Raw genomic sequence first — 27272 nt, forward strand, 5'->3', positions numbered from 1 at the left:
ATGAGGGGACATAGCTTTAAATTAAAGGGTGATAGATTTAGGATAGATATTAGGGGTCGTTTCTCCATTCAGAGTAGAGGAATGTGGAACAGCCCACCTGCAACAGTAGTAGATTCACCAACATTAAGGGCATTTAAACGGGCATTGGACATACATTTGGATAATAACGGAACAGTGTAGGTTAGATGGGCATCAGATTAATTTCACAGGTTGGCGCAACATCAAGGACTGAAGGGCCTGAACCGTGCTGTAACGTTGTGTGTTCATTCATTCAGCAAAAAATAATCACACTTCTGATTTGTATCGTTGGCTGTTAAGAGGGCCTTACGCAAGTCAATACACAGCCTTTGATCCTGCCTTGCAGCCATAAGATGTAAGAGGCAGTAGCCATTCAGTCGACTCTGTCATTCAGTGAGATCACAGCCAATCTGATAATCCTCAATTCCCTTTTCCCTCCCATAACCCTGTATTCTGTTACAGATTAAAAGTTGGTCAGTCTTCGGTATACTTAACAATCCAACCCCAACAGCCCTTTGTAGTACAGAATTTTAGATTTACTACTATTGAAAGAAATTCCTCATTTGTTTTAAATGGGCTACCTTTTACTCAGATTATACTTGCTTCTGCAAGGGGGGAAAAAACCCCTCACTACACCTACCCTGTTAAGCCCCCCTAAGAATCTGACGTTTCAATATGGTGACTTCTGATTCTTCTACCTCCAATGAATACAAGCCCAATCTCTCATCAGAAAATCCCTCCATTCCCAACATCAACCTAGTGAACCTTCTCTGGACTACCTTCAATAAATCTTTTCCTGAACATGTGGACCAATATTATTTACCATAGTCAAGACATGATGCAACTAGTTCCTTGAACAGTTTTAACAAGACATCCCTATTATGATAGCCATTCCTTTTGATGTAAACGCCAACATTCCATTTGCCTTCATCACTACTTGCTGAACTCGTAAATATTTTCTGATCAGTTGGTTCAGAGATGTTATTATGCAGCTCTGGAGCAGATGGAACTTTAAACTTGAGTCTCCTGGCTCAGAGAGAGGGCTTCAACAGTGCACCACAGGAGTCCTCCTGAATGTATATGTGAGATTTTCCCTCCCACTGTATATGTAGATATCTGGTCAACAGCAACAGTTGATGGAGAATTCAGCAATGGTAACTCAACATGAACATGCTTTATAATTAATGAACACAGCAGTGTCCTACACCATTACTACCATCAATTACTATAAGCTTACTGAATTTAGCTGCCTAAAGTCATTCACCACCAGGGACAACAAATGCTGACAGCACATCAAACCCAGCTCCTCTGTGCAACTGAGAAATGCCAGAACCTGTTATTTTTCCCCACAGTACTTCTGGAGAAACTGACAAGAAGGATCTGTATGAAATACTGGATGAGAGCAGCATTTTTAGCTTTTGTATAATGATGGACACCCAATTAAGCTCACAAGTTATTCTCATGTTTTGCTGTACAAAGCTTTTTTTAAAAACCAAAATAGATTTTTGGCTAGTGTCAGGGCCAGCACAGGGTTATGGAATTTAGCTTCTCTTTCAAAAAACAAAAGTAGTTAATTAAGCACCAGATTACATTGGGCCAAGCACAATTCTAATTGCACAGATTGCTTTATGTATCAGGCTCTCACACTCCAATTAATTGGAGCAGAAAATCAATAACAGTGCAGAAAAGGCACATAGCCAATATAGCCGAAGGTTAAAGCTGTGGGTTCAGGTTTACTTGCATTGACTCCAGTTTTACCTTGCTGATCTCATTGCAATGATGCAGCTTGAAATACTACCAACAACAACACTATCTCAAGAAGCACCACTGACCATCAACCAACTTGCATTTATATAATGCCTTTACTTAGTAAATCTCAACAGGCTTCACAGGAGCATCTCAAAGGGGACAAATAAAGCCAGTGTTTTGGGGAGGGAATTGCAGAATTTAGGAAACCAAACGCTCAGTTGCCAGCAATAGAGCCTTTAAAAGGAATATTCCACCCTTGCGTGACCATCTGCGTGGAGGTTACACTTTCTCCCTTTTTTTGTCATGGTTTGAAATGAAACAAGATTTTGGAAACATCTTTATTGATCATTGCAGAAACAGAAGTTGGAGAATGTACACCTAGTTTTACTTATACACAGAAAACAGCACAATTGGGGCCAGTAATTATGCGAAACATAATAGCTTCAGAAAGGAAGTGTGACAATTTCATTACAAAAAGTACTTCATTATAAAAATGCACAAGTTCTATACAGACATTAATTGGTAAAGCTGACAGCCAAGTGGAGAAACAAAATCCGATGCAGACAATCAAAATGCAACTGGATCAGAAAGTGCTCAAGTACTGCAAGTCTTTCATGAGTCTCCAAGACTTCAGCTTAATTCATCCAAATCCAAGTACGCACTTCAACATTGCAATCATCTAAAAATGCTCATCCATGCCAGGGACATGACGTCAGTTTTTGTATCAAGCCAGCCTCCACATAGATTTCTTCTCTTCTCTTTTTAAAAACTAATTAGAATTGCTGTACAATTAATTTCCTTCGCACGTCGTGAGTGAATTTGTTAATTTTGAAGAGATCACTTTCATAGAATGAAGTCATGTTGTGAATATTGATTTGCCGAGCCTAGGAAAAGAAGCAGAACCTTAAACAAAAGTAAATCAGTGCAAAACAGAAACCCCTCAATAGTTTTATTAAACAAAAAAACTAATAGTGACTAAACAATAGAATTTGATAAAGTTTATCACAAGCAAATGCGTACACCATAAAATTTTACATCAAGTGATAACTGGATCTTGGAACAAGAGATAATTTAGGCTATCATTTTAAAGGCTCCCATATACTGTTATTGTTGTCTAGCCCACAATTATACCAGCTAACCTCTCACTGCATTTACTCCTGCCAGTTAGGCTTTCATAGAGAGGCAGGGACAGAACAACTAAAAAAACAAATTTCCTGAAGAGGCACAAAATCTTGGAATCCCGTGTAACCAAAATATAACTGGCTTCAGTCATTAAAATAACACCTGTCAATTATAATCCAGAAATTGCTCTATTTTCAGTTCCTTAAAATGCTCAGAATATCTACAGTGTGGATGCAGGCCATTTGGCCCATTGAGTCCACACCAATCCGACAAAGAGCACTCCGCCCTATCCCTACAACACTGCATTTCGTATGGCTAATCCACATAGCCTGCACATCCCTAGACACTATGGACAATTGGCATTGCCAATCTATCTAACCTGCACCTCTTTGGACTGTGATAGGAAACCAGAGCACTTTTCAGCCTTTCCTCATTAGGCTGATACCACATATGGACGGTCAGTCTTATGAACCATCTGTGGACTGTCTCCAATGCTAATGGGAATACAGCAGGGAGAATTTCCCTCCACTCCCCAAAACTGGCTTGCAATTTTAAAATCTGCCTTCTCACATGCCCAGGGAGATGATATGGTTTTTGAATGAGGTGGTTACATGTACCACAATTGTGTTGGGCAAGCTGATGGACCAGAGTTTTCTTTCCTGTCCATTATTATTTTACATACAGAATTGGTAGCAACATCTAAATTTGGTTCTAAAACTCAAAGGAAGAGGACAGAATCTAACTATTTTAAGTAGAACAGCAATCTGTTCTACGTCAAAGCCCAAAAACTGGTCCCACACAATCTTATCCCTTGTGTACATAGTTGAGAGCACAGGTGCATGCAACTGTTCCTTTAACCTCCCTTGTTCAGAACATTTCAACTTTTCAGATGACATACTCACACTATGATTTGGTTTCACAGGTACAGTGACATTAGTCACACCTTCCTTTAATCGGTCCCAAGGTTTGCATGCCTTTTCAGTGTTAACAAGTTACTTGCCGATAGGGGATATATCCAATTGTGCATCCACTTACTACTATAGAATACTAAGATACCAGAGTTAATTTTATCCCCCTTTCCTCCTTACTCAAGGACAGTCAATACTAATTGCTGCCTTTCCCAAATTACCAAGTGAAACTGGAGCTTCTTTGTTTGTAATACACATTGCACAGCATGCATCTACAGAACAACGGGAGAGTTAGGGGAGGAAGTGGGGTGTTCTGTGGACAGTTTCAAATCCTACCATATAGTAATGGTGACTACGACAACAATGGTTGATTATTGTAGAAACCCAAAAGTGGTTCACAAATGTCCGTTAGGGACTGAAATCTGTATCCTTACCTGGTGTAGTCTACGTGCGACTGACCCACAGAAGTGCAGTCAACTCACAACTGCCCTTTAAATGGTCTGAACAAGCCATTCAGTTCAGAACATGGGCAATAAGTGCAGGCTTTGCCAGCAACACCTATATCCCGTGAAAGAATACAGAAAAAATTGCTGCCCTGCATTGTTTATTTTCAGTAAATTAGAACAGATCTTAAAAGTGATCTTGAACTGCTCAGTTGCAATAAAATTGACAAGAGACCACAGATTTCACCATTAACCAGAACTACCAATTATATTTTTCTTTACCTTTTCCACCAAATCTTTTTCTGGGATTTCAATGGTGTCCTGTTGTGCCCCATATCTATTACGTTGGTAGGTAGCCTGTTCCGCCACTAACTGCTTCAGAACGAAGAGCAGTAGCTCATTATTGTCTCGCTTGAATGTCAAGTACCTTGAAAATGTCTGAGGGGTGTGGGTGAAGAAAAAGCAAGAAAACATAATTGCAGTGGTTAGAAATAATTGTTTTTCTCTAACAAATCCCATGAGTTCAGTTTTTAAAAACCAAAATGAAATTTGAACAACAGGAAAGCCTTTTGCTTCAGCATCCATTTTAATCCTGCCCAACATAACAGAATTCCCTAATAGATCCTCATGTGTAATGAATTTGGATAGTTTGAATCCAGCTTTTATAGTGTGTAGGCCCAACAATGCAAACAAATATCCCCAGTGAGATACCATTAATTACAGGATCAGTGAATCATAGTTGCTTAAGTACTGTTACTTAGATTTCCTTAGGCAGATGGGTTCAGCAGAAAATAGACATTTGTCTATTTAATTTATTTAAAAAATTCAAAACTGGAAGCAAAAGAAATATTTCTCTAGGGGAACAAAAAACTCATGAGCCAGCTGATGCCAACTGAAATGTCTGCAACTGCAGGCAAAACTTTAAAATCAAACTAGACTACCACTGGCACACTCAATTTAACATTGCAGTGTGGTACAATTGTGCAACAATGGCATACTGGCATAGATTAAATCACGTGTTACAGACTATGCCAGACTCCCTCAAAACCTTATAAGAAGGTATTCTAGATCCTAACTTTTTCTTATTTTAAAGGCAGATGTGAGGTAGGTATTCTTAGTGTGACGCAACTGGTCAAACCACTCGGCTTTAAGCAAAACAGAATTTATTTAAACACTATGGTTGAAACACGAACAAAAGAAAATGGAATTTCGAATGACAACTATTTGGAAACTCAACTGATCAACTGACTTGACATAGCAATTTGACTAAGGAACTGCTCTAATTCCCATAACATCTCATAAACACACCCCCTGGCAAAAGGTAAATTCTAACACAGGTTCTTACAGGCAGAAGAGATTTCAGAGACAGAAACCAGTCAAGAATCATCTGAAGCCTGGAATCTTTTTCACTGTAGCAGCTTCTGCGACTGCTATCAGAAACTTCTCTGCTACAACTAAAAGTACTAGAAAAAACCTTAAACTTGGAGAACTGGATGTTTAAGAAGAAATTGAGGAAAAGTTAGAACAAGGGAAGTCAAGAAAGACAACTATATCAATGAAGCAGAAAACTCAAAAAGGGACCATGCTGTAAGGTTGAGTGAAATAGGAGTTGATGGGAAGGGTGAGGGCAGTAACAAATTAAAAATACTATACATAAATGCACGAAGCATTAGAAATAAGATGGATGAGTTTGAGGCTCTTTTGGAAATTGGCAGATACGATATTGTGGGGATAACTGAGACGTGGCTTCAAGTGGACAGGGCCTGGGAAATGAATATTCAAGGCTACATGTGCTATCGTAAGGATGGACTGACGGGCAGAGGGGGTGGGGTGGCCATGTTGGTAAGGGATGATATTCAGTCCCTTGTGCGGGGGGGACTTAGAATCAGGGGATGTAGAGTCAGTGTGGATAGAGCTGAGAAATTCTAATGGTAAAAAGACCCTCTTGGGAGTTATCTACAGGCCCCAAACAGTAGTCTGGATGTCGGATGCAAGTTGAATCAGGAGCTGAAATTGGCCTGTTGCAAAGATGTTACTACAGTTGTTATGGGGGATTTCAACATGCAGGTAGACTGGGAGAATCAGGATGGCATTGGACGTCAAGAAAGAGACTTTGTAGAGTGCCTCAGAGATGGATTCTTAGAGCAGCTGGTGCTGGAGCCGACCAGGGAGAAGGCATTTTTGGATCTGGTATTGTGCAATGAACCAGAATTGGTCAGGGACCTCGAAGTGAAGGAGCCATTGGGCAGTAGTGACCATAATACAATAAGCTTCAATCTGCAATTTGAGAGGGAGAGGGTACAATCGGAAGTGACAATATTTCAGTTGAATAAAGGGAACTATGGAGCTATGAGGGAGGAGCTGGCCAAAGTTCAATGGTGCAATACCTTAGTAGGGATGACAGTAGAGGAACAATGGCAGATATTTCTGTGTATAATGCAGAAGATGCAAGATCAGTTCATTCCAAAAAGGAAGAAAGGTCCTAGGAGGAGGCCAGGGTGGCCGTGGCTGATGAGGGAAGTTAAGAAACATATAAAGTCAAAAGAGAAAAAGTAGAACATAGCAAAGATGGGTGGGAAAACGGAGGATTGGGAAGCTTTTAAAGAACAACAGAGGATTACTAAGAAGGAAATACGCAGAGAGAAAATGAGGTACGAAGGTAAACTGGCCAAAAATATAAAAGGAGGATAGTAAAAGCTTTTTTATGTATGTGAAAGGCAAAAAAATGGTTAAGACTAAAATTGGGTCCTTGAAGACAGAAACAGGGGAACATATTACAGGGAACAAAGAAATGGTAGAAGAATTGAATTGACACTTCAGATCTGTGTTCACTGGGGAAGACACAAACAATCTCCCTGAGGTAACAGTGGCTGAAGGACCTGAACTGAAGGGAATTTATATTTGCCAGGAATTGGTGTTGGAGAGACTGTTGGGTCTGAAGGTTGATAAGTCCCCGGGGCCTGATGGTCTACATCCCAGGGTACTGAAGGAGGTGGCTCGAGAAATCATGAATGCATTGGTGATTATTTTCCAAAGTTCGATAGATTCAGGATCAGTTCCTGCGGATTGGAGGGTGGCTAATGTTGTACCACTTTCTAAGAAAGGTGGGAGAGAGAAAGCAGGAAATTATAGACCAGTTAGTCTGACCTCAGTGGTGGGAAAGTTGCTGAAGTCTATTATAAAGAATGAAATTACGACACATCTGGATAGTAGTAACAGGATAGGTCAGAGTCAGCATGTATTTAGGAAGGGGAAATCATGCTTGACTAATCTTCTGGAATTTTTTTGAGGATGTAACTCTGAAGATGGATGAGGGAGATCCAGTAGATGTAGTGTACCTGGACTTTCAGAAAGCTTTTGATAAAGTCCCACATAGGAGGTCAGTGAGCAAAATTAGGGCGCATGGTATTGGGGGCAAAGTACTAAGTTGGATTGAAAGTTGGTTGGCTGACAGGAAACAAACAGTAGTGATAAACGGCTCCATTTCGGAATGGCAGTGGGGTACCGCAGGGATCAGTGCTTTTTACAATATATATTAATGATATAGAAGATGGTATTATTAATAACATTAGCAAATTTGCTTATGATACTAAGTTGGGTGGCAGGGTGAAATGTGAGGAGGATGTTAGGAGATTACAGGGTGACCTGGACAGGTTAGGCGAGTGGTCAGATGCATGGCAGATGCAGTTTAATGTGGACAAATGTATGGTTATCCACTTTGGTAGCAAGAACAGGAAGGCAGATTACTACCTAAATGGAATCAATTTAGGTAAAGGGGCAGTGCAGAGAGATCTGGGTGTTCTTGTACATCAGTCAATGAAGGTAAGCATGCGGGTACAGCAGGTAGTGAAGAAGGCTAATAGCATGCTGGCCTTCATTACAAGAGGGATTGAGTATAGAAGCAAAGAGGTGCTTCTGCAGCTGTACAGGGCCCTGGTGAGACCACACCTGGAGTACTGTGTGCAGTTCTGGTCTCCAAATTTGAGGAAAGACATTCTGGTTATTGAGGGAGTGCAGCGTTGGTTCACGAGGTCAATTCCTGGAATGGCGGGACTACCTTATGTTGAAAGACTGGAGCGACTGGGCTTGTATACCCTTGAGTTTAGAAGACTGAGAGGGGATCTGATTGAGACATATAAGATTATTAAAGGATTGGATACTCTGGAGGCAGAAAACATGTTTCCGCTGATGGGTGAGTGCCGAACCAGAGGACACAGCTTAAAAATACGGGGTAGACCATTTAGGACAGAGATGAGGAGAAACGTCTTCACCCAGAGAGTGGTGGCTGTGTGGAATGCTCTGCCCCAGAGGGCAGTGGAGGCCAAGTCTCTGGATTCATTTAAGAAAGAGTTGGACAGAGCTCTCAAGGATAATGGAATCAAGGGTTATGGAGATAAGGATACTGATTAAGGATGATCAGCCACGATCACATTGAATGGTGATGCAGGCTCGAAGGGCAGAATAGCCTACTCCTGCACCTATTGTCTATTGTCATAACTAGCCACTTCCCCCCGCCATTGTTAAACTAGACTCTTTCCCAGACATTTCAGTATCTCTGCCTTTATGACCACACTGAAGAAAAAAACACCCAAGGATGAAATAACCTTGTTAGAACGGCAGCAGTGTCACGTGTGTATTTGAAAGTGTGTGTACTGGGAGACTCCAGAGGATCCACAAGGTCTGCATTCTAAACATGCAAAATTAGGTAAAAATTCGTCACTTATAATCATAGGCCTACCAACCCTATTTAACACAAAGACACAAGATGTAAGAGCATAAGTGGGCCATTCAGTTTCAGCCTGTTCTGTTGTTCAATGAGATCATGGCTGATCTGGTAAGCCTTAACACCACATTCCTGCCTTTTTCCTATTATACTTTTGTTTTGTACAGTACACAAAGAAACATTTATGTCACACTATTCCTTCATGTATCTGATATGATCTTAAACTTTCTGGAGTAATTATGTCCAGGATTCCTTGTCAGAGGACTGAAAAGAACAGGGTTAAAATTTCCAGTCAGCCTTACAGAGCTGGGAGCATTCTTTTATTTATACCCCGGAACTGAAGAAAGATCAAGATAGTTTGACTTGACATAATCAGATTACAAATAACAAGGGGGAAAAAAAAAAGAGTAACCCGTATCCATGTATTTTATTGATAAGGAAATCTAATCACTAGTAAAATGAAGCGTTTCACACTTTTCAATTAGTGCTCAAAACTACAACCATTTTCCATTTTACCACACAACAGTAGGAGGAACAAAAAAGCAATGAAACAAGTCTCCCACAGGCTCACCTTCCTCATGCTCCTCATTACACTGAACTTCTGTGTGTCGATAAAGCTTTCCAGCATGACCCGAATGGCCATGTTGACATCATCCTCCATCACATAATCTCGGAGGTGGATTCGAGCGTGTGCCTCGGCCATACGAATCATGGATTCAATGTGTCGCACTGTGATAGGAATACTGCCAGTAGCCTGTACGAGAGAGAAAGGGTATTTTCTGTAAACCTGTATGAAACTGGCCACATTAAGAGAATGCTTAAACCTCAGAACAGATTTTGTTTTTGGAAAGGCGGAGTTCAGTCTCCAACTTATTGTACATTTATGAAGTGGCAATGTAGTGCTTATGTCTAGGACTAATAATCCAGGGGCCAGGCTGGAGGTATGGGTTTGAATCGCACCACGGCAGATGGTCAAAATTAGAGGTCAATTTTAAAAATTGACCTCTAAAAAAATTTAAAGCTGGTCTAATGGCAATCACCTAATCATGTTCAATTGATGTAAAAAGCCCTTCTGGTTCAATGGCCTTTCGGGAAGGAAATCTGCCATCCTGATCTGGTCTAGCCATGTGAGTCCAGACTCACAGCAATGCAGTTGTCCCTTAACTGTCTTCTGAAAGGCCTAGCAAGCCACTCAATTTGTATCACATCAGTTTAGGCAATGAAAATGGTATGGGGCAAACAACAAAGCTCTGCTGCTCCGACTTACCAATATCTGGAGGTTTGTACCAAGATTGGGAGATCTGCCCCATAGATTCGGGAAGCAGAAGCCTGACTTAGTCATATTCATGGAATCATGCCTTACAGACAATGCCTCAAACCAACACCATCATAAACCCTTTCCTACCAATAGATCCATTGAAAGGGATGGTGTAATGATACACAGTTGGGAGTACCCATCATTGACTCTGAACCCCACCACAAAGTCTCACATTAATCTGAAGCATCAGATTAAACATGGGAGGGAGCCCTCTTGCTGATCAATATCTAGCATCCCTCTTCATCTGAGGAACAACAAGTCCTACACATTGAATATAACTTGTAGCAAGCTTGGAAGGTAGCAAAGGCATAGAATGTACTTTGGGTGAAGGATATCTGCGCCCAACACCAAAAGTAGCTCAGTCCTAATTGGCACAGATGTTATACTTGGTCTGCAGCAAGTGATAAGGGAACCAACAAGAGGGAAAAATTGACATGACCTCATCCTCACCAAGTTAGCTGCTTCTGTTGCATTTTGAACTTCTCTACCCTAGGAAAAACACCATTGCTATTCACCCTATCTATGCCGCTCAGCATTTTATAAACTTCTATAAAGGTTACCCCTTAACCTCCCACGCTCCAGTGAAAAAATTCCCAGTCAATCTGCCTCTCCCTATAACTCAAACCTTCTAGCCCTGGCAACATCCTGGTGAATCTTTTCTTAACTCTCTACAATTTAGTAACACCTTTCCTATCGCAGGACAACCAGAACTATACACAGTACTTCAAAAGTGGCCTGACCAAGGTCCTGTCCAACCCCAACATGATGTCTCATTTACAGTTCCTCAGTTCTGCCCATAGGACTCGAGAGTGCTTGCCTCCTCATTACATCCTCCCTCAGCACAAATGTGATTGTTTCCAATCAGTAATACTACTCCACCCTCTCTGCAGTTTGTTCCAGCCTTCTTGTAAACCTTATAACCTGCTGGGTTTAGTCTCCGGCCCTGACCATCCCACAGCCATGTCTCCATAATGGCTACGAGATCGAAGTTTCTAATTTGAAACTGTGCCTGCAGTTTATTTACTTCGTTCCTTAGACTCAGTATATTTGTATAAAGAACTCTAATTTTGGCTGAACTGTCTAAATCTATCCTTCAGCATCTTTTATTATTTCTCCCTCCTGGCTTACTCTTGATATAGAAGCAGGACATTCAGCCCATTGACTCCACACCACCCCTCTGAACAACATCCCACCCAGAACCACCCTCCTACCCCTGCATTTCCCATGGCTAATTCACCTAGCCTACACATCCCTAGATACTATGGGCAATTTAGCATGACCAATCCAAATAAAATGCACATCCTTGGACTGAGAGAGAAAACCAGAGCACCCAGAGGATATCCACACAGACAACGGGAGATTGTACAGACTCCACGCAGACAGTTGCCTCAGGGTGGATTCAAACCCAGGTCCCTGACACTATGAGGCTAACCAGTGCTAAGCCAGTGAGCCGCCTTAATACACTTTTTAACAGTCCCGCTTTGTTCATTAAACTTGTCCAGCTTGCACATTCCAAAAGACTCTACCTTCTCCTTGCATCCTGACCTGCTGCTCTGATTCTCAACCCTCATACAAGTTCTCCACTCAGCCTCTGATCCAAAGAAAATCTTCATGTATCTAACTTTGCTTCATAACTGATATTTTCCAATCCAATCAACATCCTCAAACACCTTCACGGTACTCTCTAGTCTAATTACCCTTTCCTATACTGACAGTACTGTATACAATCCATGTAGTTGGATTACTTTAAAGATTTCTAGCGTAATGTCCCCATTCTTATATCTCAGCTAATAAGTGTTCCACATGACTTCTCAACTGTCCTTTCTTCCTGTCCAGTCACCTTCAGGAATCTGTGGACATTTCTCTACAGGTTCCTACCATTTATTGTACATTTCCTTGCCTTGTTACACGTAAAAACAGAAATTGCTAGATAAGCTCAGCAGGTCTGGCAGCATCTATGAAGAGAAATCAGACTTAACATTTCAGGTCCAGTCACCCTCCCACAGAACTTGACTTGTTAGTTTAGTTGACTTTCCTCAAAAGCATTTTATCACTTTTCATCAGACTGAATTGTATTTGCCTCACTTTTTCATCTACCTGACTTGTCCATTGTTCTATTTAGTCCAAAGTTTTCTTCTCATCAACCACACATAATTTATTTATCATCTGCAAGCCTCCTAATAATGCTTCTATGTTTACATCTAGACCATTGATATATACTACAAATAGCAAGACACCTTTTACAGAAACCTGCAGAACCATGCAAATGTGTTGACAAATGTCAGTGATGACAATTATTTTTTGCTTCCTGTCTTCAATTTTAATTTCAGATTCAACTTGCCCCGTGCCTTGAACCCCACAGGTTTTTATTTTCATGACAAGTCGGCAACGTGGGATCTTGTCTAAAGCCTTGCTACGAGAAAGTGATGACTGCAGGTGCTGGAGATCAGAGCTGAAAAATGTGTTGCTGGAAAAGCGCAGCAGGTCAGGCAGCATCAAAGGAGCAGGAGAATTGACGTTTCGGACCTAAGCCCTTCTTCAGGATTCCTGAAGAAGAGCTTATGCCCGAAACGTCGATTCTCCTGCTCCTTTGATGCTGCCTGACCTGCTGCGCTTTTCCAGCAACACATTTTTCAGGTAAAGCCTTGCTATAGCAAACAGACTCCCTGCCCTGAGTCTTATTTGTTACCTCGCCAACAGCATTTGTTTAGCTGCTATTATAGAACATAGAAAAATACAGCGCAGTACAGGCCCTTTGGCCCTCGATGTTGCGCCGATCCAAGCCCACCTAACCTACACTAGCCCACTATCCTCCAAATGCCTATCCAATGCCTGTTTAAATGCGCATAAAGAGGGAGAGTCCACCACTGCTACTGGCAGGGCATTCCATGAACTCACGACTCACTGAGTAAAGAATCTACCCCTAACATCTGTCCTATACTTACCACCCCTTAATTTAAAGCTATGCCCCCTCGTTATAGCTGACTCCATATGTGGAAAAAGGTTCTCATGGTCAACCCTATCTAAACCCCTAATCATCTTGTACACCTCTATCAAGTCACCCCAAACCTTCTTTTCTCCAATGAAAACAGCCCCAAGTGCCTCAGCCTTTCCTCATACGATCTTCCTACCAAACCAGGCAACATCCTGATAAACCTCCTCTGCACCCGTTCCAGTGCCGCCACATCCTTCCTATAGTATGGCGACCAAAACTGCACACAATACTCCAGATGCGGCAGCACCAGAATCTTATACAACTGCAACATGACCTCAGGACTCCGGAACTCAATTCCTCTACCAATAAAAGCCAGTACGCCACAGGCCTTCTTCACCGCACTATTTACCTGGGTGGCAACTTTCAGAGATCTGTGTAAATGGACACCAAGATCCCTCTGCTCATACACTACCAAGTATATGACCATTAGCCCAGTACCCCATCTTTTTGTTTCTCATACCAAAGTGAATCACCTCACACTTACCCACATTGAACTCAATTTGCCACCTTTCTGCCCAGCTCTGCAGCTTCTCTATATCCCGCTGTAACCTGCCACATCCTTCCTCACTGTCTACAACTCCTCCGACTTTCGTATCATCCGCAAACTTGCTCACCCAACCTTCTAGCCCCTCCTCCAGGTCATTTATAAAAGTGACAAACAGCAATGGTCCCAAAACAGATCCTTGCGGAACACCGCTAGTAACTGCACTCCAAGATGAACCTTTACCATCAACTACTACCCTCTGTCTTCTTCCAGCCAGCCAATTCCTAATCCAAACCTTCAACTCACCCTCAATGCCATACCTCCGTATTTTTTGCAGTAGCCTACCATGGGGAACCTTATCAAACGCCTTACTAAAATCCATATACACCACATCTACCGCTTCACCCTCGTCCACCTCCTTAGTCACCTTCTCAAAGAATTCAATAAAGGTTTGTGAGGCACGATCTGCCCTTCACAAAACCATGCTGACTATCCTTGATCACATTGTTCCTATCCAGATGTTCATAAATCCTATCCCTTACAATTCTCTCTAAGACTTTGCCCACAACAGAAGTGAGACTCACCTGCCTATAGTTACTAGGGTTATCCCTACTCCCCTTCTTGAACAAGGGAACCACATTTGCTATCCTCCAGTCTTCTGGCACTATTCCTGTAGACAACGAGGACATAAAAATCAAGGCCAATGGCTCTGCAATCTCCTCCCTTGCTTCCCAGAGAATCCTAGGATAAATGCTATCAGGCCCAGGGGACTTATCTATTTTCACCCTTTCCAGAATTTCCAACACCTCTTCCCTACACACCTCAAAGCCGTCCATTCTAATTAATTGTGACTCAGTACTCACATCGGCAACAATGTCCTGTTCCTGAGTGAATACTGACGAAAAGTATTCATTCAGTGTCTCCCCAATCTCTTCAGCCTCCACACACAACTTCCCACTATTATCCTTGACTGGAGCTATTCCTACCCTAGTCATTCTTTTATTCCTGACATACCTATAGAAAGCCTTTGGGTTTTCCCTAATCCTACCAACTAAGGACTTTTCATGTCCCCTCCTTGCTGCTCTTAGCTCTCTCTTCAAATCCTTCCTGGCTACCTTATAACTCTCAATCGCCCCAATTGAACCTTCATGCCTCATCTTTACACAGGCCGCCCTCTTCCCTTTAACAAGGGATTCCAATTCCTTATTAAACCACAGCTCCCTCACACGACCCTTTCCTCCCTGCCTGACGGGTACATACTTATCATTATGAAGAATATTTGAGGAATTTTGAAGTGAAATCATTACTTAGCTAGAATAGTAAATTGCCATAGTTGCACCCAGAGGGCTGCTCTTAGAAACAAATATCCGGTGGGTGGTTTAATCGAAGGGTCACTACACTCAAGGAATGGAAGAGGGTGAAAACGATCTTAACTGGAGCAGGAATGAAACCACACTGTTAGCATCATTCTGAATTGCAAACTAGTCATTCAGCCAACCAAGCTAACCAACTCTATTTAAATAAATTACAAACAGTTAACGTGGATTACCAAGAGAAAGCAATGTTCAACAAAGCTTAAGAGAGTTCTTTGTGTGAGGGTTACAGATATAAGTGCACAGTCTCAAAGATTCCAATGTTAATGCACAGGTGAACCATATGGAATTAGGAGGGTATCAAATTAGATATAGAACTGAAGAGTTGTCATTCAGATTTTAAAGTAGGTGGCAGTTTACTACTTTGTTCAATGTGTACACTAAATTATATAAATTAATATTTCCACAGCACAGAAACAGGCCGGAGAGGTACATGCTGGCATTTGTGGTTCACACAGTGCGCTCCCAGTGTACTTCATTTAAACCCATTACCACATTCAATTCTGTTCTCCTTATCTACTTGTTTTAATGCCTCTATGCGATTTACCTTAACCATTCTACAATGTAACAGGCTCTATGTGCTTAATATCAGACAGCGTTTTGCTTATTTCAAACTGACTGAAAATAATTTCTTGCTCGTTGAACAGTTTTTGGGATTCTTGGTGCTCTGGTATAATATCTTGAAACACAGCAACATCAGGAGGTGGATTTCCTACTTATGCATTGAGTGGCGAGAAATTGGATTGCACTGCTCAGGTGTGTGGTGGAGACAGTTCAAGTGCAGCTTTGAAAGAGAATGGAATCATAATTTGATGAGAGAGGATTTTCAAAAATCCAAGTGGACTATGATGGAGTTACTTTCACAGAGGACTACCATGGACACCAAAATCTGAAGGGTCGCCACCTGAACTGGAAGCATTCTATGATGCAATACTAGAAATTGAAAGAAAAAGGTATTACATTTTATTAACATATTCAGAAATTTTTAAAACAATGTTTGAAATGCTAATTTCATTGTTATTGAGTTTTCAAAAACAAAGTCACATGTGAATGGGGAAGCAAAGAAAATTGCTTTATAATAACAATTCTCTATAGTCCCAGTTCCTCTTCAGAATTATTAAGAGGAAGCAATGGTATGGGGGCTCAGAATACAGGACCCTGATATCTTGAAGACGTAAAATCAATAACACGGACAGAGAGTGCGAAAAAGGGTGTCTAAATTTGCAGATATACAAACAGCAGGAAAGCAAAGAAAGAAAGCAGCACGTTGACTCTGTTCAAATAGTTACTGAGATGATAAAGGAACTATGAAGAAATCTTCAAACAAGCACAAGTGAGGGTCAGAGTGGAAAACTACTAGCTTTCTTACCATCGACTCTTTACGGAGGTCACTGTACATCTTGGCCACTTTGTCCTGGTCCATCTGGTTCAATTTGGGATGAACTTTCTCTTTGCCATAGATTATGTATTTTTTCAGCAGTTCCTGTGGAATGGGATCCACCCCATATGTGTTTGGCAAGTAAGCTTCTTCTGCATCTCCATTCATACAGTCTTTATTGCTTGGGTGGTTTTTGATATGACTAGCCACAACAAAGCGAGCCAGTAATTCATCCTGTACAAGATAGATGGTGAATATTTACGCTGTCATTCGGTGATATGTAGCATTAAAAATTCTCAAAATAATCGGGGATAAGCAAGGCTGTCACAGTGTTCCAGTAGTACAAGACACTAGATTTACAATTGGTTCAAAATTTACAACACGGGAAGCCATTCAGACCATTCTTGTATCTGATAAAATATATCCAGCCGAATCCAATTGTTAGCTCTCGGTCTGCAGCTCTCCGAATAAGCGCACCATGAGTGCATATTGCATATGAAAAATAAAGTTCTGAGGGTTTCTCCCTCATCTCCCTCAATGGGGCGGCACGTTGGCTCAGTGGTTAGCACTGTTGCCTCACAGCGGCAGGGACACAGGTTCGATTCCTGCTTTGGGTGACTGTCCACATTCTCCCCATGTCTGCATGGGTTGCCTCCAGGTGCTCCGGTTTCCCCTCACAAGATGTGCAGGTTAGGTGAATTGGCTGTGCTAAATTGCCCATAGCACTCAGGGATATATAGGTTAGGTACATGAGTCAGGGGTAAATGTAGGGGAATGGGTCTGGGTGGGATGCTCTTCAGAGGGTTGGTGTGGACTTGTTGGGCTGAATGGCCTGTTTCCACACAGTAGGGATCCTAATTCTAAAATCCTTTCAGAAAGTGAATCCCAGGTTCCCACCATCAATCACCTGGGTGAAGAAATTCTCAATTTCCTTCTTGCCTTTCTACCAATAACTTAATTTAAAACCCATGGAATGTTGGCCCTTATTTCAAGTAGGTTGGATGCCTTACTGAAACTGTATAAAGTACTGGTGAGACCACATCTGGAGTACTGAGAGCAATTTTGGTTCCATTATTTAAATAAAGATTTCAATTCATTGCAGATAGCTCAGAGAAGTCTCATTAGGATGATGCCTAATGAGCAAAAGCTGAAGAGGTTAGGACTCTACCTTCTGAAGTTTAGCAGAATGAGAGGGGAGTTCATTGAAACATATAGAATTCTTAAGGGGCTTGCCAGGGTAAATGCTAAGGGGCTGTTTCCCCTCATGTGACAATCTAGGACCAAAGGGCAGAGATTCAGAGTAAGAGTGCCCATTAAGTCTGAGATGAGGAAGAATTTCTTTTCTGAGGGAGGGTTGAGTGCCTTTGTCACGGGGAAAGGGCAGAAAAGTGAGAAATGTCAGCTCAGCCGTGATCCTATTGAATGGCAGAGCAGGCTTAAGGGGCCAAATGGTCTCCTTCTGTTCTTATTTCTTACCACTGATTGAAAAGAAACTCAAGGTCCAACACAGTAACCTGGGACAATTTTAAATCACATTATCTCAATAATGGTAAAAACAATGACTGCAGATGCTGGAAACCAGATTCTGGATTAGTGGTGCTGAAAGAGCACAGCAGTTCAGGCAGCATCAGAGGAGTAGTGATTTTACTGCTCCTTGGATGCTGCCTGAACTGCTGTGCTCTTCCAGCACCACTAATCCAGTTATCTCAGTAATGGGCATAGCCAATTTATTTGGCTCTAAGTAGGTGGCGTAATATGACATTTATATCAAAAATGCTCTGTGAATGAGGACCAAATTTAAATCATACCTGAACAGGGTCAATGGTGTCTCTAACAACACAAAGAATGTCAAATCTGGACACAATAGGCTCTGATAGATCCACATTTTCTGCAAAGGTCAAAGAAGGATCATACCGGCCACCTGAACAGAGCAAAAGTACATTAAAAACTTTAAACATAGTCTCTCAGATGATCCCGAAATGTTATTTCACTATTCATTGATAAGGCCATAACATGCAATGGCAAAATAATCATTCAACTCATCAAGTCTACTCCACTATTTAATGAGATCATGGCTAATCTGACAATCCTCAACTCCACTTTCCTACCTAATCCCCATAGCCTCAGATTCCCTGACTGATTAAAAAATTGTCTCTCTCAGCATATTTAGTGACTCAGCCCTGTCAAATGATCTCATCACATACCAAACATGATAAAAAGCAGCTTGGAACATTTCTGCCCATTCCAACACAGGATCTAAAGCACCAATACAAGAATGTCAAATTCTGTGTGTCAATGTTCCCAGTACTGAAAGTCTGTAGCTTGCTTTAATTTTTCAAGTAAACTATAAAAGTAATTCAATGGCATTCAGAAGATAAGCTTTACCTTCACACTCAGGTCCTGGCCAAGACTTTTTCCTACCCTCCCACCCACAAAAATGTAGATCATTCATCATGTAGAATCTTGCGTTGCAGAGTTAGAGTGCATGAAATTCATGACAGCAATGGATTTTCCTAAATTTGACATTTGATAAGGTGCTACAGAAATTCCAAGTCTTTTTGTATCTACAATAACTAGAACAAAACCTTGTACTGGACAAGAGAGGGATTTTGCTCCAACTGAAACAGTTAAAATGCACTCTAAAAGAATCATGATTTCTCCAGTCTTTTTATCTTTAAAGATACAATAGACCAGCTGTATCTTTCCAGTGTCTATTTTTAATTCTGAATTTTGAAATTTAAGATTTCCTTTTTATTAACTTGGGATATAATAAAAAGCTAAACAAATCCATCATTTTTCAACACCTAAATCAGTAAATTTTGCTAAATATCCCATTTGTTGACACTCAATGCCAAACATTTTTTTTTAAAAAAAAGGTCCCTAAACAGTAGCAGCTCACTCTGATAAGACTTGCAGAGATTATATTGTAAGCATCAATTGAATGTTCAGAAACATTCTATGATCAGCAACATAAACAACAAGATACCATGCAAGAACTGAAAAAAAAACACATCGGACAGACTAGCAGGAAACATGCCACCAGGATACATGAACACCAACTGGCCACCAAAAGACATGACCTACTATCACTAGTTTCCCTACATACAGACAAAGGAGGACATCACTTTGACTGGAACTACACATACATCCTAGGACAGGCGAAACAAAGACACACACACAAGAGTTTTTAAGAGGCATGGCATTCTAACCAGAACTCCATCAATAAACACATCGACTTAGATCCTATCTAACTTCCCTTGAAAAGAAAACCGGAAATGACATCACCCACCTTAAGAAACCAAGACCTGTAAATAAAGAGGTGGGACATACCTGCAATGCTTCACCGGACACTCTCACTGATTATGTTACCTAGTGTGGTGAGAAAACGTCTGAAAACAAACCTTCAAGCTCAGCGAGCTAACTTACAGACATATCATCAACCTGAGCTACAAATCTTATCAAAAGTCGATAAATAACCAAATTTGAGTTATCTAATAAAGGGGAAATGGTGGCTAAATCACTAGGCATACTTCCTACTCTATAATGAATAATACAAAGAAACCTAACCCCAACCAAACATGGTCTTGATCTTCATTTCTAAGATGTTGAACCAAGAACACCATAGCCTTTCAGCATGGTGTAAGACTTGAACCCACAGAATTTGAATTCAAGACCACAGACTTGCATTTCATGATAACTCTACCCAACCCAGACTGCTGGAAATGCAGGCTTCAGGCAATAACTGAACCTGTAGAACACTGCCTTAAATAAAGTTTTAATTTTGAGTAGTATTACAGAATATCCTATAGTACTTCACAGCCAATTCAGGACTTTTAAGTGTCGTCACAACCACAATGTAGAAAATACTGAAGAAAATTTAGCAATAGCTAACTCACAAAAACAGCAGAGAGAGATAAATGCCCAGACATTTTCATATAAAAGTGCTTGTGAGATGGATATCATCTTGGATTAAGAGTAGTCTTTCCCTGCTCCTCTTTGAAGTAGTGTTTTGGGAATCATTTGCGTTTAAGGGCATGCAGACCAAGCGGTAGTTTACGGATTCATCTCAGAGGCATCACAGTGCTCTGTCAGTATTACATTGAGTGTGTCAGCCTAAAATCGATGCTTAAGTCTGAAGATTGGGACTTCTCAGTCTTCACACTTAAGAAGAGGCAAGTACTACCCACTGAGCCATCAGCAGTTTTAAAAAGCTTGCCTTGTACGAAATTATTAAATATTACAGGTAGGCTGTGGTGTAGTGGTAATATCAGTGGACTAGCAATCCAGAACCCCAAGTTAAATGTTCTCAGAACTTGGATTCAAATCCCATCATGGCAGATGGTGAAATTTAAATTCAGTAAACATGTTTGGAAAAATGCAGGTCTTATAGTAAACTCTCTCTCTTTCACTGATTATCTTCAGGTAAGACAATCTGTCGCCCTTACCTGGTCACTTACGCATGACTTCAAACCCCACAGCAATGTCAGTGACACTCAACTGCCCTTTGGGCAATCAGGTCCAGGCAACAATGCTGGTCTTGCCAGTAATGCCCACAAAATAAATTCAACACTACAGATGAGATATTGGTAAAATTTCATCAATTAAAGTCAATGGATTATCTATCATTTCAATTGCAAAGGTAGATTTAGCTTCTCTATATCTGGGGCTAATGAGTACACTATTCCTCGAGGAGACCAGAACCATTGCTAATTGATTTTGTTTTTTTTCCCCAATCTGTACAAGTCAGTTGTAATTAATTCGAATAAGGTGGATTTGTTTTTGCTGAATGCTTTCCAAAAACTGGAAATATAGAGGCACTTATTAGATCAAACACATCCTTCTACTTCAACAAGCATCATTCTCATAGATACTTATCAAAAAAATGGAGTTACTGACTAATCAGTCATCAATCCTTCAACAAGTTAGCAATAGCTGCAGACAAGGTACAATATAAACCTCAGGCCAACAAAAGTCTTTTCATGCTCAAGTACTCTCCGATATACTGAGCAAGCCACTCAGTTATATTAAAAGGTGTTCAAATGTTGCATGGACAGTAAAGCGCCCAAGGATATCCTTGTGAAATATTCTATAAGGAAAAAAATGTTCTTGTGCACTGCATATCTCAATGTTTTTGTAGCCTTTCCTCCAATTCTCACTGATCAACAATACATTCTGATCAGTGCAACCTGAAGCCAGTTTGGGTCCTAGATTCTGCAATACAATCTACTACTTGGAAGTGTTGATTGATTTATTTTTACCTATGGGATTGGCAGCAGCAATTATTGTGCATCTGGCCTGCAGAGAAGTCACAATACCAGCCTTAGAGATGGAAATGCTCTGCTGTTCCATAGCCTCATGAATACTGGTCCTGTCTTGTTCATTCATCTGAAAGTTAAAAAGCAGTGTCATTACACATGTTTATTCTTCCATCAGCACCACCAAAATAATTTCTTATTATTATAATTCCTGCTTGTGAGAGTTCGCAGAGTAAATTGGCAGCCATGCCTGTTATGTTATTACATTTCAAGATTACTTAAATGCCTGTAAAACACTGGGAAGCTCAGGAGTCATGAAAGACACCATATAATTGCAATCTATTGTTTAAGTTAATTTTTAAAAAAGTGTCTACAGGAAGCTGGTTTGATTCGCAGTCTGTACAGTGTGATGTGGCTGTGGGAGAATAGGGAGAAAGTTAGGACTGCAGATGCTGGAGATCAGTCAGAAAGTGTGGTGCTGGAAAAGCACAGGCAGTCAGGCTCCATCCGAGGAGCAGGAGAGTTGTTGTTTCGATCATAAGCCCTTCATCAGGAATGGATCAGCTGAGACTTTATTCCCTCGAGTGTGGCAGGTTGAAGGGTGATCCTGTAGAGGTTTATAAAATCATGAGGGGCATATACAAGGTGAATAGCAAAAGGCCTTTTCCCTAGGATAGGGGAGTTACAAACTAGGAAGCATTTCTTTTAAGGTGAGAGGAGCAAGATTTCAAAGGAAGCGGATGGGAACTTTTCATGCAGAGTTTGGTGCGTGTATGGAACAAGCTGTCAGAGAAAGTGATTGAGTCGTGTACAATTACAACATTGAAAACACATATCGACAGGTACACATATAGGAAAGGTTTAGAGAGATATGGGCCAAACAGAGGCAAGTAGGACAAATTCAGTTTAGGCAAGCTGGTTGGCATGAATAGGTTGGGCTGAAGGCCCTATTTCCATGCTGTATGATTACATTCTCTGTGCAAGGAGGGAGATGGGTGAAGGGGAGGAATAGCTACAGTTCCAAGTATAGGTGCCTCTTTCTTGATTTTTCTTCATTCTATCACATGATGTGGATACTGCTGGCAGGGTCAACATTTATTACCCATCCTTCGTTTCTCAAAAAAGTCAGGAGTCAGTTGAATTGCTCAAAGTCTAGAGTCACATGTAGGCCAGACCAGTAAGGCAGATTTCCTTCCCTAAAGGATAGTGACCAAATGTTTCACCATGCAAAATAAAATGGCAATGCAATGCTAGCACTGTTGTCATTAAGGAAGCTATTTTTAATTACAGAATTTTATTGAATTCAAATTCCATCAAGGTGGGATTCAAACCCATGACCCCAGAACGTTTACCTGGGGCTCTAGATTCCTAGTCCAGTTACCACAATACCACTGCCTTCAATTACTTCCTAGGTGTAAACTACATGCTAATTTCTCCCCCTTCAATTCTCAGGAAAGGTATTTATGGACAACACCTTGTCACCTTTTAAGAAGGTAACATTGTGTCTGAAACAAGTTCTGATGCAACAGAGTGTGTTGCTACAAAACTCGGAAAGCAATGCATGGAATCACAGAATCCCTATAGTGTGGAAGCAGCCATTTAGCCATTGAGTTCACATTGAATCTCTAAAGAGCATCCCTCACACCCTATCTCTCTAACCTTGCATTTCCCATGGCAAATCCACCTGGCCGGCACAACCAGGGGCAATTCAGCATGGCCAATTCATCCAACCTACACATTTTTGGACTGTGGGAGGAAATCGGAGGAAACTCATGCAGACACAGGGAGAATGTGCAAATTCCACACACTCACCCAAGTGTAGAATAGAACCAGTGTCCCTGGTGCTGTGGGACAGTAGTGCTAACCAATGAACCAAGATGCAGTACAGCTGAGTCAACTAAACTGACGTCAGACTGGATCTACAGGCTGCTTGTGCTTGGATCATGTTTTCCTCCTAGATAAGATTTAGTGAACCAATTAGCTTTATGCAACAAGCTGGTAGCTTTACTGTCTTGGTCTTTTCATTTCAGATGTGTTTTCAACCAGAATTCAAATTCTCAATTTATGATGGTGTCATTATTATGGTCCAATAACAAGCACTAATTATGAACTTGGGCAAGTAACAAGTGAAGATCAGGTTAAGTTCAGGAGTGGATTACTACTTCAAATCCCAAAGGAAAATTGCAAAGATGGTAACTGGGAGCTCAACAACACACTTGGCAAAAAAACTACCCTCTTCAAGTGGAAAAGAGCAGGGTGGTGGCACAGGCTGAAAAAGAAGAAACTAAAATATTTCAAATGCAGTTTTTCTTACCTTGTCAAACTCATCTATAAGACAGACACCCCTATCTGCTAACACCAGAGCACCAGCCTCCAAAGTCCATTCCCTGCTCACTGGGTTCCTCTGCACATAGGCAGTTAGACCAACAGCAGAAGCACCTTGACCAGTGGTGAAAACTGCTCGACTGGAGACCTTCTCTGCATACTTCAGGAACTGTGATTTGGCTGTGCCTGGGTCACCGCATAAGAGAACATTGATGTCTCCACGAACTTTGTGCTTCCCACCTGAAATCCAAACAACCAGGAAGAAAACTATTGCTTAAAATCCGTAAGGATTAAGTAGAAATAAGGGAAAATCGAAGACCTTCATAATGTTAACTCGGTTCTTTTGGTTGTTGTGATGATATCATGTGTTGACTACACCAATCCTCAATTTGGTAATTCACTTGAATCTAAGTGTTGACTGGAGTTACAAATGTTTACCTTTACAGAGACTTTTCAGTGATTTTTTTTCTACAGAGAGAGATAGAGAGAGAGAGATACAGACAGAGAGCTCTAGCAGTTTTGCAGGCTTTTGCAGATCTCTTGCATGTTGTTTTCTCTCCTCTCAGTTGTGACAAACAATCACTTAACCAACCTGAAAGCCGTTGCTAGACACTTTCTTTTTATTCAACTCAAAAGATATCTGGTGTCAGCTAGTTTACTAAAAGTATCAAATCCAGTTTCTTCTGTGTTACATTTTATTTTTTAAAATTCTCTGCAGCACAACAGCCCTTCTACTCATATTTCAAATGAAATGTATGTAGTTCTGATGATGAACGTGCATACAAAAATAATGCCACAGAACTTTTAAGGGAGGAAAAAGGATGAAAGAGCATGGTTAATGATAAAAATTACATATAACACAGAAGGGGGTTAAAAATGCAGATTATGCAGTGTATCAAACCATAGTAATCAGGTGACACGACAGTTGTGTTTTAGAAGATTGGAGAATTAAGCAAAACCTTAAAATAATGTTTTACAAAAAAAAGAGTTTAAAAAATACAATAACAAACTGGCTTTTAAAGGCATGGGCAATGCTAATAGGTACGGCTTATTTCTCAAGACATAATCCTACCTGGGTTTTTTGGTTCACCTCCAAACAGTGCCAATGCAAGACCCCTTTTTATGTCCTCATGCCCATATATAGAAGGTGCAATGCTAGCAAATATCTAGGAGTGAGGTGAAACAGATGTTACAATCTACTCGCCCAATCATAAAATCAGTTATAACAATGTTTAGACAGTTTAATCCTCTCAAATACTATCAAAGTCCTTCTGGTAGACTCCAGTGGTGTAAAAACATTGTACACTCCATCAATATTGATGGGACAAGAATCCTCTTCACACAGTGCATACAAAAGAAATAAAAACAAAATCAACTTTAACATTTTTTCAAGTGTGAATTATTTCAAAGGCATTCCATGAGTACTGCTGCTCGACCACAAATGTAACAATCTCATGATTATGTTGAACTGTCACAATCATCGTCTTTTTATGCATCATGCAAATGCTGTTGCAGCCCAATTTGCTTAGTTGCTACATTGACAAACTTAATTATACGTGCAGCACAAGGCTTTTGTACATTTCAGTTGGGGCGAGAAAGATGGAATGGAACTATTTTGCGACTCCTGTGGATGGTCATCATGCCTCAGGTGAGTAGAGTCTTTCATGGTAGCATCAATTGGTATCGGAATTGAACATGCTGTTGGCACCACACCGGAAAACAAAACAGTCATCCAACTCCTCCAATCTCCATCCCATCAAATATATCCAAATGTCCTGGGCACCTGTCTAAGAGAGATGTTTGTTCCTTGAACGTGCCCAGTTTGGCATAAACAGAACATTTTTTTCATGGGTCCCAGGGAAAGATAATTAATACCTCTTAGGAAACAACTGTTTTTGACTTGCATTGACTTTGACTCCTGGACACAATGCTCTAAGAATATAAACATATGGAATGTATGTGTGTACACAAACAGATATGCAAAAAGGAAGAGGTTTACTTTGGGCTTTTCAATTTTGCACCCATGAGTCAACTTTAATTGCTTCTTAAGCCTCACTGTCTCAAGATACCCACCCTTTCTCCAATACGTTCATCTTTAGAAAGACCAACGATTGCCTTAATATCTTCATCTGTAAGCTCACCAACTGCCACTTTATTGTCCTTTTTTGTGATGTGATTTGCCATGATCACTGTAGCAAAGACTGGAAACCCATTGGCAGTATTCAGTGAACCATCATAGTTATTATGATATATGCCAGTAAGTTCCTGCAATAACAAACAAGACAAGAATACAAATCAATAACCCATTAGGTGGCAGCAAATAAAAACACAAAATTATACTGTTTTAGAACGGGCAAACTAAATATTTACCAAATCTAAAGTGTATTTGGAGATATCCGGATGGGGAAAGAGTTAACATAATCAGTCCTTGTCTTTCCGAACAGCTTTCTAGGGGGCTACTCCAATGTACCCAATTCCATCCTTGCTAAAAAAAAACCTTTACTCTTCCCCCACCACCAACCACACCATCCCCATCATCAAGTAGGGTTTCATTCCCCTAATCAAAAAAATACATTTCACAGCGAACACTCTAATTGGCTAATGCATCTATTGATGCTTTACTGAATTTCAGCATGGTACTGTTGATTATTCCATCTAGTTCTTTCATTTTTGTGCACATCCACAAAACTACTAACAAGGCCTAGATCAGTTAAACTGCTGATCTGACAGTTTAGATAAAGTTATTTGGCAGTGAACACAACCACACCAGGATCTCAGTTTACCTAAAATGAACTTGGAAAACCCTTGTACAAAATGAATGCTACAAAGTTGCAAAAAGCAGAAGATACTTTACACAGTCAGAAAATGTGTAATGCAACTGATGTACAAAGCGGCGTGGACTGGGGAAGAAAAGTCCCATATATATTCAGTCACAACTTACAATTTCATCACCTGGTTTACAGCTGTCCACCAGATCTGCAAGAAGGATTGCATCTTTTGAGCGAGGTAGCCTTCCGGCTGCAACCTTGCCTGGACTTTCTTGAATCGTGATCCTTTGGTAATTCTGGTACACGGTCTGAAGGGAAAGAATAGATTGATCCATAAACAGGACACTGCCACAATACTTCTTTTGCACTAAGCATTCACATTTAAAACAGAAGAGCATATATGGTTTAGAAGT

General features: G+C 40.7%; 1 protein-coding gene across 1 annotated transcript in view; it reads right to left on the reverse strand.

Annotated features, from left to right (window-relative positions):
• Nucleotides 1–2091: 2091 nt before the first annotated feature.
• mcm2 (minichromosome maintenance complex component 2) overlaps nucleotides 2092–27272 on the reverse strand; it is a 43663-nt gene continuing 18482 nt past the window's right edge. The window contains exons 8-17 of the mRNA XM_072581806.1: nucleotides 27033–27167; nucleotides 26165–26356; nucleotides 25164–25257; nucleotides 24081–24331; nucleotides 21770–21896; nucleotides 18320–18432; nucleotides 16503–16745; nucleotides 9535–9717; nucleotides 4523–4678; nucleotides 2092–2651 (exon numbers count right to left, since the gene is read on the reverse strand). Of these exons, the coding sequence (XP_072437907.1) occupies nucleotides 2541–2651; nucleotides 4523–4678; nucleotides 9535–9717; nucleotides 16503–16745; nucleotides 18320–18432; nucleotides 21770–21896; nucleotides 24081–24331; nucleotides 25164–25257; nucleotides 26165–26356; nucleotides 27033–27167 (1605 nt within the window). The 3' untranslated portion in view covers nucleotides 2092–2540. The remainder of the gene's footprint in view (nucleotides 2652–4522; nucleotides 4679–9534; nucleotides 9718–16502; nucleotides 16746–18319; nucleotides 18433–21769; nucleotides 21897–24080; nucleotides 24332–25163; nucleotides 25258–26164; nucleotides 26357–27032; nucleotides 27168–27272) is intronic.

The sequence above is a fragment of the Chiloscyllium punctatum genome, chromosome 12 (assembly GCF_047496795.1).
Source record: "Chiloscyllium punctatum isolate Juve2018m chromosome 12, sChiPun1.3, whole genome shotgun sequence".
In the NCBI taxonomy this organism is placed as follows: domain Eukaryota; kingdom Metazoa; phylum Chordata; class Chondrichthyes; order Orectolobiformes; family Hemiscylliidae; genus Chiloscyllium; species Chiloscyllium punctatum.